The sequence below is a fragment of the Chaetodon auriga genome, chromosome 3 (genome assembly GCF_051107435.1).
Source record: "Chaetodon auriga isolate fChaAug3 chromosome 3, fChaAug3.hap1, whole genome shotgun sequence".
Classification (NCBI taxonomy): Eukaryota; Metazoa; Chordata; class Actinopteri; order Chaetodontiformes; family Chaetodontidae; genus Chaetodon; species Chaetodon auriga.
Window position 1 is genome coordinate 23,611,523 of NC_135076.1, and position 11,849 is coordinate 23,623,371.

Genomic DNA, 11,849 nt, shown 5'->3' on the forward strand with positions numbered 1-11,849 from the left:
TCATATGAAGCACAAAATACATCTCAGTCACACTCTTTACAACAAAACAGAGCAATCCGATCTGCAGTGGAAAGGAAAGATTAGATGCCAGTGATTTCTTTTAAAGTATCCTGGATATCTGCGTCATACTCAGTGCAGACGGGCACTTCATTTCACTGCTCGAGAATCATCCTGAGATACAAAAGTTCTGGAATTCAATTTATTTAAATATTAATTTAAAAACTAACTTCAAAAACTACAAAACTGGAATGGTTTAAGGATTTCATTGCACATTGAATTCAGCAGATTACAGTGATGATGTTAAAAATGCATTTTGATCGATTATGTATTACTCATAGGAAAAGATCAATATAGCAGTTTGCGTATGTTAGAAGATCGATGCAGCGGAACTCATTGATTTGCTGTGTTGTGAAGCAAGAGATGGCTCGGTTTGGGACAGCTGGTGGTTTATCGTGCTACAGCACAGACGTGGTGAGGTTTGGGCCTGCGAGTGCCTCTTAAGTCGAACTCCAGAGTGGGCTGCTCTCCAGGGGCTGGAGAGAAAGAGAACCTCTGAAGGAGGGAAGTAAAGAAGAGGAATAACTCCATCCTGGCCAGCTGCTCCCCGAGACACACACGCTTCCCTGAGGATACACAATACAACAGATGAGTTGTATTCTGGCAACTTTTGAAAGGATTCACTGTGACCATGTAATGCTGCCCCAGCTCAAAGTCTGAAACTTTTGTATATCTGTAGCACTTCATTGTTTCAGTTCTTCAAGCTAAATTGAATATAAGACAAAGAAGGCTACAAATTAAAAAAAACTGTAGTGTAGTGTGATTTTTTTTTTTTTTTTTTTTTTTACTTTATTGTCTACAGGAACTGATTTAATCACCTTTCTTTGGCCTAACCGTGATTTTGTTGTGAAGAAACTCATAGACCTGTACCTTTTAATTTAATTACATTACATAGAGATGGACAGGGCACTTGCTCTGGCTCTGACTGAGGGTGAGAGGATGCTTCCAAACAGTACGCTGGAAACAGGGATTCCTTCCCCTCCTCTGCTCTCTTTTCTTTCTCTCAATTCATCTGACTGGGCAGTGGGATGGAATGTCTCTTTCTCATGGTGGAATCATGAACGCTGATGTTAACGTTAGGTGTTCGTCTGGGCTTTTTCACACAGGGTCAACTGGTGTCAGATAACTTTTTTCATTTTGTGTTTGTGTTGACTCAGGATGTCTTTGTCTTCCATTTTGGCTAAAGATCTGAAATAACTGAGTGTGACAAATATGCAAAAATCAAAGAAACACTTTTTTTAAGTACTGTATAACTGGGCTTTAGAGGGCTGTTTCTACTGACTAACCTGCGGAAAAAGGAATGAAGGCCTCTCTCTTTCTAAACTTCCCATCGTTGTCCAGAAAATGTTGAGGGTTGAAGGAGTTTGGAGTTTCCCACATCATCTCATCATGAAGAACAGAGTCCAGTGTGGGCATGACCATGGTGCCCTGGGAAAAAAAACGTTAACAAAAGCAGTAAATCAAAGTGATTTATTTTTTATTTTGTAGTGATTCTTCAAGCGAGTTTGTTTGTATTAACAGAAGCAGAGGAACGTGAACAAATTACGAGGCTGAATTGAATTCTCAACATTGGAAACAGCAGTTGATGAAATCATCTTAATATTAAAGAATGGGATCAGAAAGCATTGCACTCAAATGTACCTTTGGGATTGTGAAGTTGCTGATCATGGTGTCTTTGACTGCCACGCGGGCCACATTGAGGGGAACAATGTTGGCCATTCTCTGGATTTCATGGACGACTGCATTGGTATAGGGCATGTTGTCTCTGTCAGTCAGACACGGCAGCTTGGATGAACCAATGACAGCGTCTATCTCAGCCTGGACTTTCTCTGCACGCAGTGAAAACATGACACAATGTGAGTCTACATGTTGTGTACATGACTGGGGCAAAAACGATGTGCAACACAACTCACACACTTACTCTCCCAATACAGGCCGACCTGTGAGAGGCCCTGATATAATGTTAATTTCCTTACCAAAAACTATGATGACACGTGCTCGTCAACGACAAAAGATGGAAACACAGCTAATGACAACAGCGTTGACTTGGAAGAAAGCTGTGTGACCATAAGCTGTGTGACCATGCTATGAACAGACGCGTTAATGCTCACCACAAGGAAACTGACTTAAGTTAGCATTTTTTAAGCTGCATTAATGTGTGTGTTGCGGATCATTCAAACTGTTTTTTCATCACATAATGATAAGCTAACATCTTACATGATAAGACGAGATTGACTGAAATGTTCAGTATGATTTAGTGACTAAAAAAAACACAAAAATGTCAAACTAGACTAAAATATATGGATTCTTTGACTACAATAAACACTAAAATGCCCAGACAACAAGCAGGCATGTGGTGCCACTGATATTACTCATGCACGCAAACACACCTTGAACGTCAGGATAGCACATCATGTATACCAGTCCCCAGGTTAAAGTCGTGGTCGTAGTTTCAGTTCCAGCACCAAACAGGTCCATTGCGCAAAAGCACAAATTCTCGATATCATAACCAGAATCTTTGTCCCCCTTCTATCAGTAACACAAAAGAGAGTTTTTGGTATCAGTTGACGTAATTCATTAGAAAATACAAAGAGAACAAATACAGCACAGAGCCAGAAAAAACACTCACCTCTTCCATCTCTGTGAGGAAGCAGTCAATGTAGTCTCTTGGTGAGGAGGGGTCGATGCTTTCTCTGTGTTCCTTCATCTTGATTCTTATGAAGTTAGTTATCTTTTTTGACAGAGTGACAATCCTCTTGTGAGGTCCAGGCACCCACTTCATCAGTGAGGGGAATGTGTTATAAAGCTGCAGAGCATAAAGACAAGTACCAGATCATCTGAGAATCAGGAAATAGGTCACAACTTGAACGCAGACACAGGTGAAGGCCATTGCAACTGTGGCAAAACCTGATTTGTTGTTGCTGGCTTTGTCAAACAGACCCTTCTCATCAATGAATCAATGACATTGTTATAGAAAATCACATATTTTATCCATGTTGTCCAATCCTGAACACAGAACATAGCGAAGTGGGAAAAGCACAGGTGTAAATAAAATAAAATAAACTCCAATAAATTGTAAAAATGCCAAACTATCCAGTATTTCACAAGAAGATTAGATTCTTCTTTCCTTTTCCAGTAAATCATCTGATGACCCCTCAGATTTATGTGGTGACCCTTTGGAAGGCCCCAATCCACCGATGGCAAACCACTGGACTAAACTACCAACTGTACTGTATATAAAGTAATTAAAAAAAGCTCCACCTCAGCTTGATACAACAGTTTAATAATGTAACATATATCAGGACATTTACTGCATTTATTCAAGTTTTTACTTTTGATACTTTAAGTACATTTTTCTAACAATACTTTTGTACTTTACCAAAGTAGGAGTTTAAATGCAGGACTTTCACTTGTAATGCAGCATTTTTACATTGCTGTGTTCATACATTTACTTTAGTAAAGGAGTGTTTCTTCTACCACCGTTTACACATTTTTCATCCTATTTAATGCCTTTTTTTGTTTATTTCATTCAATGTCAAGTTGATTGTGTTATTCTGGAGTCCTTTTACTGGTAACAGTTATTAAAATACAGTATTGGCTTTTTGGGTTTGGTATGATAAATCCTGATTTAAAAAAAAAAAAAAAATACTGCTGTGTCTTGTTTACAAAGGAAGCTCACCTGTACCAACAATGTCCCCTGCAAGGTCACCATCTCGTTTAAGCTCTGAAGAATACCCTGGAACTGCTTGTCAGCGTAGTCAAAGCGTTCACTAAACACGAGGCAGCAGATGATATTGGACACAGCATTGTTTATCAGCGACAGGGTTCGGACAGGTTTGCCTAAAAATAGAGAGAAAATGTAGATAAGACACAAAGAAACTAAAGACAAAGTCAAAACATAAAATCTGTGATGAGCCACAGGCGGAAGAAAAGTACTTTGACATTTTAAGTATAATTATGATTATGGATGATTAACAGGTTGATGTAACAGATGTACACAGAACCCTGTCACTGCCAAAATGACGCAAATAGCTGCCCCAGTTCCTTCGATAATGAAGCAGGCAAATAAAGAGTCACATGGACGTGGTCCATGCATGGTGCATGGTCCAATGCTCTACGATACTGGTGCATGCTTCTGTGTTACAAGGTTGAAGGAAATCACACGTCATATATATGTAATAAACATAAAACAAGCCTAAGTTGAACTCTAGTATATGGCTGAACTGGGTGTGGCCAGTGTGCTACATTGTGGCCAAACTGTTAACACGAATAGTCAGTGATGTCTTTAATGTTGATTCCTGAATATTAAAGGTCCCATATTATAGAAATTTGTTGATTGGAAAGCAGCTTTCGGTGCTATGTAAATACCGCCAAAGTTTCAAAAAGCTCAATCGACTAAGAAATGCTGTAAGTCTGTATTTAGAAGTTGTGCTTTTAAAAATTACAATAGTAGTAGTAGAAAAGCATACTGCCCTGTAACTAGTTAAGAAGGATTAGCGGACTTGTTTTGTACCTTGATGACTGGCAAAAGCCTCAGTGAGATACTGGACCTCCTGCTGGATGTATGGTTCAAGGCTCTTCTTCCCAAGACCAAAGTTTCTGAGTGTATGAAGAGCAAACCTCCTCTGCTGCTTCCATAAATTGCCATTCGATAACACCAGACCTTTTGGAAACACAGAACAGCATTAGACAGGGAGTAACTGGGAAAGGGGCATAACTAACAACTGGCTAAATGCTAATGTGCTTAATATGGTGTCAGTCTGATGCAACCGAACTAAATATTCATCAGCAACTTTTTAAAAGCAATGAAACACACACTACCTTTATTCTGAAGAATATCATGAAAAATTGCTAAGCGGGGGCGGTCGACGAAGTCCTCTCCTCTTTGGACCAAGGCCTCTCTCACAAGCTTGAAGCTATTAACGATCACAATCCTTTCACCAAAGAGCCGAAGGCTGAAAACGTTTCCATATTTCTCTGCAAGCTGAACACAAACAGCAGACTGGTGTTTTGGTTCAACATAGTCTCGGCATACTTTCTAGCTGTAGCACAAACAAGCATTTGGTTGATGTGGGTCATGGTTTCATGTTTCATCTCTAGATTTGACTCCTTTGACATATTGTTGACTGTAGCCTTTTAAAAGCCTTGCATAACCAGACCGAAGTCCACGGTGCTGTGATACCATTGTGTCAGTGCTGAACAAAGGGCTGGCTGTGCCCAGTACCCATCATACTGGGGGAAAAACCCTCTGCTTTATTTGTATTCTTTAACCAATCACAGTCGTCTTGGGTGCCACTAAGAACAGGTTGCAGGGACGGTGCACAACAGCGTCGGAGGAAACTTGTTTTGGTGGAATATTTGTACATGGGGAGTGAGGCCTGGCAAAAATGGATCATTTGTTCAGATAATACTGTCTCAGTTGCAATGCTAATTTCCATTAATGGTAATTCCCATTAAGCGCTAGTTATTTCCATATAAAATTGATTCAGGAATTAAAGAATCAATTCTCAAAGAGAAAAAAAAAGTTGGCCTGGATTGATATCACTGCTGCCTAAATGTGTTTGTTTATTTTACTGCTGGTGTTTAAGGTTGTGCTTATTGGTGCTTACCGGTATAAACAGCAATGTATCATATTCAACACGTTCACCATATGATGATCACTGTCCTGTGAGAAATACTTCAAATTTGTACGTAAGAGGTTTCCACCGCTCATGAAGGGCATGAAAAATTTGGATTAAAGTACAGTACTTGAGTTAGATTCCACCACTAGAAGCAGAGTGCATAATAAATACAGTATAACGTTTTACATCACTATTCTTTTTTAAATTTTTTTAAATGAATCCTGTGGCTGGAAACCAAGCTGCTCCAACATCAGTGAATATAATAATAATTAATATGCAGTTACCATTAAGGCTACCAGAGGCTGGTTCCAGAAAACTTCTGCAACCTCCAATTTCTTTTCCTCTTTCCTTCCATAATTTATGATCGTAATAATCTGGTCCACTTCTTCAGATGCAAGTCTGGTTGTGATTTATTGCACCTTCAGGGACATATTGAAGATAACAGATGACTATGTTTGAGGGAAAATCTGTAGCTGGCACCACAGCTAAAAGCTTGAGCTGTTTGCTCAAGTGAGATATAATTAAATGTAATAGTTTACTGAAGAGACGTCACTCCAACCTGGGATAAAGCCTGGATACTTACGGCGGGAAAGAGGTTAAATAACAATTTGCTGTTTATCTATGTCCATTTCTGCCATTGCTTTACATTTGAGTGAATGATTTACTAGATTTGTCCTGTGTCTGAACAGTTATATGACAGCTCTGAAACGTTGCCTTTTCTTTCTGTGCGATTCTTCTATAGTCATTTATTTATTAAGTGTGATAGCCTACAGCATTATCTTCTTTTAAGAGTGTAAAAATAAATCACTGACTCCAGAGGTCGTCCTGTTTTGTTGTCACTGTATATGGTCTGATAATCTATTTATGGCCTCTGGACATACCTCTTTGAACTGCAGGTGGATTTTGGTGGGGTCGATGCGAGGAATGTCACCGATCAGAGGATAAGCCCAGGGTCCAGGAGGAAAGTTTGACGGCACTCTGTGCTTCCAAAAATCAGTCAACAACAGAAAAAGAAAGAGAAATATCATAATACTCTTGCCATCCACCCACTCTAAGCCGAGTAAACTGAATATTTGCTCCATTTGTCTGCTTATTTTAGGCTCCTCTACTTATTTCAGAGTTAGCTGCACTATCACGACGTAACAGATGCCAGTCAGGTGAATAGAGATTCCCCTGATCAGTTCAGCTTTATAATAAGACCTCTGGTCAGAGGGTGTAACCTTCAAAATAAAAGCACAAATCACACTGAAAAAAACTCTGAGTGTGTGTGTGAGGGGGGCGTGTATTACTGACATTGTGGGGACATAAATCATTTCACACAGACACATTGTGGGGACTCATCTTCCTTAAGAGGACAAAACGGACGTCGCCATAATATAAATCATTTAGTTTATGGTAAGTGTCCAAGAGATTATGTATGCGAACGCGATTATAAAAGTATGAGAAATGTCCCCAACAGTGATGGAAATGTGTACTTGTGCATGTGACGTCCTGTTAATAGCCAAGGCAATAAATCACAAAAACAAATTTGATAATCTGGCAAGCAGGTGAAAAGGCCTGATTACATACTGCAGGGCTGATAAGGGGGGGGGGGGGGGACAGGTGAGTGTATGGGTGGCCGGGACTGGAGGGACAGGAGATACTGCAGATGGCTGGATGAAGGAGTGAGGTGATCAGCACAGGAGAAAAAGTCAGGGGGTTTCTGCTGGACAGGAAGAGAATGGCAGTGACTCAGAGGAACCAAAAAGCCCCATGTTTACTGCATGTTAAATGGCTTTGGTAATTTGATTTATTGTAAGTTTGTTAGGGAATATGCTCCTCCTGAGTACAATATCAACGCAGGTGGACCCTGCATCAGGAGCTAGGTTTACTGCCATGTCTTTAAGAGAGATCCTCTGTCAAAACCTATTTTCTTCTATTTATTTTGCTTATGTTATGCTAAACTGACACTAATGATTTAATTTCATCCTGGGTGCAGTGGAAATGGGAACTAATGGGGACTCTGGGGCAAAGAACATCTGGAGTGTTGTAGGTGGGCGGTGAGTAGGGGCCCAATGGCAAATGTTTCCCCTGTGGCCCCTAAAATGGTTAATCCAGTCATGACAGCAGTTTTACTGACAAAGATTTGATTTCAGGAATACTGTAGGGCTGGAATAAGCGCTGGGGAAAGACATATAACTGTAATGGTTAAGGTGTGGGTGAGGTGTTGGGAAAAGCATTATGTTATACAGACTTATCACACTAGTATAGAAACAAATTAAAAAGGTGGAGGTAAATGGACTTTATCTTAATTACTGACCTTAATTACTGAATTGTTTTACTATTGCACCGTTTAAAGCTGGGTCAAAAGCAGTTTGCAGCCAAGTGCTTGTATTTTGATACCATGAAACAGTGATCTACTAAACACATGTGTTAAATATCCATCCACTGTAAGTCACACACATATTAGCACAAATGATGTGATTAGGAAGACTGGCTTGTGTCCATATCATGCCGTGCACATGCACACAGTAAACACCCAGCTGGGTTTAGGCAGAGTTCAAGCTCCAGTCTTGCTTTTCATTGCACAGGTCCTGAGAGGCCACTTGTGTTACATAACATTTCCTTCTTTGGGCTTCTTCTTCCAGCTTCCTCTGCTCCTCAACCAGATAATTTGAGAGGCATTATCTGCATGAGTGTACTGATTTTATAGAGGGGCTTTTTGAACTGTCATGATTTTCCATGCACTTTCGAATGCATGGACTTCAATGGTTGGCTGTTGTTCAGTTTTGTGGCCGTGATAGCCTGGGCTGTGCCTTTTCTTAGAAATGTCTTCACAGGAGTGGACTTCAAAGCAATGGTAAAGGTGAGGTGAACAATGACATTTTATTGTCCTAAGAGAAGAGCTGTGGAGAGTTGTTGTGATTTGGCTGACAAAAAGGGCCTTATCAACATGATGAGCACAAGGAATAACAAAGACACAATAGCATCATAGAATTGTAACTCAGAAGTGTTTTCACACCAATTTAATATCAGTGCACTGTCATGTATTTTACCCAAGGTTTTATTTTCAGCTATATATAAGTTTTTTTTGATCAAAGCAACAAACTAACTGTATTGTCAGTGCAGAATATGTATAGTACTGATATTTTTAAGGTCAACTGTCCTTGTCACTCCCCACAAGGACACACCAAACTCAGCACAGCAGAGACTAGGGAGCTGTTTCTTTTCAATGTAGGTGCTCATAAATTTCTGAATTCCTAAATAAAGCACAATACATGTTATTCTGAATCTACACACAGCAAAGTCTGTACAGGGCCTGTTTGCTTTGAGTGTAATTCGATATGATAATCACACAGGCGCAGCTTTGAGCAATGGTTACCTGTGGAGGAAGCAGAGGAAGTTTGCCAACATTCACCTGCGTTACGTTGGGGAGGGCCAGAAGTCACTGGAAAAATACATTGAAGTGGAAAGCAACTTCATCTGTGAAGCTTTCAGAGATGAACAAGTAAGTAAGATATATAGTATTTCATTTGTTAGTTATCACTTGACTACTGCAAAAATACTGCTGACAGTGCACTCTCATCAGATTCCAGTTATGTAGAATGTATGTGGCAAATAAAGCGATGTTACATCCTAACAGTGGAGGAGGAAGTATTCACGTCTTTACTGAAATAACAGTAGTAATACCACATTGTAATTATACTCTAGTAGAAGTAAAAGTCCTGCATTCACGGTCCCTGTGACTGTTACACTAGATCATTAGAATATTAATAGTCATATCAACTAATAATTTAACTGTAAGTATACATTTTCATATGTTTTGTTTGTAAAAATCTTGATTTGTAAAATAACTAATGACTAAAGTTGTCACATAATTGTAGTGGAGTAAAAAGTAGAATATTTACCTTTGAAATCTATTGGAGAAGAAGTGTAAAGTGGTATGAAAATAAAATATCATATACTGTTTTGTGACCACAAAGCAAACTGGGTCCATCACTGATCTGAGTTTGTCGATGCCTTCCCCGGTTTGTTGGAGTACCTGCCAAGACCTCATCAGACTGTCCACAGCAACTACAAGGATCATGACTTTCCTGAAAGAAGAAGTAGAAAAGCACCAGGAGGAGAGGAACCCTGGTGACCCCCGTGATTACATCGATGTATTCCTGGCAGAGATGGACAAGGTAAGGGTGAAACTTGTTTGAACAAAACTCCACTTTTTAGTAAATTATTAAAGTGTCATGTTCTGGGACACCGTGACATCTCACCTGATAGAGCTTGTACCACGTATCCAGGCTGAGTCCTGACCACAGCAGCCTGGGTTCAACTCCTGCCAGGGTACATCGCTGCATGTCATCCCCTCCTTCCAATGCCTTTCCTGGTGCTCTCCAGCTGTCAGTATCAAAAATGGACCGGATTGAGGCTGGTATAGAGACAACTGCCACCACTTTATGCTGGGTCCTTGTTTACATGTTGCACTACCCAGAGATACAGGGTTGGTATTTCATCAATCACATTGAGCAAAGCAGTATTCCCCTGAAGATTAAAGACGGTTTTGTCTTACTTCAAGTGTTTGACATCCAATGAGCTGCCCATTGTGGCTGCGACTCTGGACTTCCTCACTCAGAAAAAGTCCAGGCAGAGATACACAAAGTCATCGGACAGTCTCCTCAGCCCAACATAACCGACACACCAAACCTGCCAAACCTGCCTTACATGGATGCTGTCATCCGTGAGTCTCAAAAGATGGCAAATATTGTTCCCTTGGGATTCCCTAAAATGGCCAGTAAAGACACCACACTGGGAGAATACTTCATACTTAAGTTGAAGGACTACGACCAGACTCACCCAAGGAAATACAACAAGCTATACAATTTCATAACTTGCTTTCTAGGACACAGCTATTAGTACAATGCTTGGGTCTGTGCTGTTTCATAAGAATGAATGGGTGATTCCAGATACCTTTAATCCTGAGCATTTCTTGGATTCAGAGGGCCAGTTTCAGATAAGATATAACTTTATTGATTCCACCTTGGGGCAATTCTGTTCTTACAGACAGCAATAACAGCAAGAATAAACAATAAAGGAGACATAGAAAATGAACAAATGGACAATAAAAAGGAATAGGTAAAGGAACACTTAGTTCGGATTGACCAATCAGTGCAAAGACGTGGGCAAAGGACAACAGGCTGAATATTTGTAAGACACAAGATTGGTCTTTATTATAAATGCTAATAAATAAATGAATAAAATGTTAAAACAAGGCTAAAGCCAGGTAAAGTACAAGTCTGAGGAATAGAGGCTGAGAGTCAGTGCAGTGGGGGAAGTTCAAAGTCAGTTGAATAGAGGGGACTGATCTGTGGCATACTGTGGACCATTGGTGAGGTAGTTGATGGTCCATAAAGCCAGGCGGCAGTCTACTCCAGCTCATTCCAGCTTCCCCCTGAGCAGTGCACGGGAGAAGTCAAAATGCCATCAGGGCCTGCAGCCTTCCTTGCTTTTACAAACACCATACCTTCCTAGTCGGCAAAGTGTTATCCACACAGATGTTAATGATGATGCAGGTTGTTAATGGTCAAGGTCCTCCCTGTGTGTACTGCACAACACTTCCCAGTTAGTGGTGTCAAAGCAGTCCCTCGGTGCTACAGTGGTCTCCTCAGAGCATCTCCTCACATACCTTATGGTTGGTGGTTGCTTATTCACCAAAGGTATGTAGGCAGGGAACAGATGAACCAGGTTGTGATCAGAGCGAAACAGTGGGGGGATGGGTGAGGAACTGTAAGCATCCTTTGTGTTTGCATTCAGTAAGTCTGAGGTTCTGTTGTCTTGGGTGTGGCATTTCCTGGGTGAAGGTAGGAGAGTGGAAGACAGGGAAGCATGACCGAAGTCTCCAGAGATGAGGAAGAGGTACTGGGGTTACAATGTCTACAGCTGTGAAACCACAATGTGTGGGGGCTCCAATGCTTGCTACAGCATCGGCCAACGGAGGGATGTAAACTTTTGTACTTCTAAATGCTTGACAAAGGCAGCTGAACTTTCTTGAAGTTCAAGAAGACGGTTAATCTCTTATCCAAGAGGCTTCTTCAGTTCATACTGACTGGTGGGGAGTCTCAGGCACTTATCCTCTTGCAAGATCATTCCCACTATCATGTGACTCACAATGGCTGGGTAGGTCAATGACTCACATCTGAC

At 40.6% G+C, this 11,849-nt stretch overlaps 1 protein-coding gene and 1 pseudogene across 1 annotated transcript; one reads left to right on the forward strand and one right to left on the reverse strand.

The window, feature by feature from the left end:
* Window positions 1-404: 404 nt before the first annotated feature.
* Window positions 405-6,760, reverse strand: LOC143316004 (cytochrome P450 2J6-like). Its single transcript, XM_076723665.1, has 9 exons — window positions 6,560-6,760; window positions 4,879-5,041; window positions 4,571-4,720; window positions 3,737-3,897; window positions 2,687-2,863; window positions 2,448-2,586; window positions 1,699-1,886; window positions 1,344-1,485; window positions 405-623 (listed from the first exon to the last, which is right to left on the reverse strand). The coding sequence occupies exons 1-9, from the start codon at window positions 6,758-6,760 to the stop codon at window positions 448-450; spliced, it is 1,497 nt and encodes a 498-aa protein (XP_076579780.1). The 3' UTR covers window positions 405-447.
* Window positions 6,761-8,415: 1,655 nt separating this feature from the next.
* Window positions 8,416-10,722, forward strand: LOC143318014 (cytochrome P450 2J2-like; annotated as a pseudogene).
* Window positions 10,723-11,849: the final 1,127 nt, after the last annotated feature.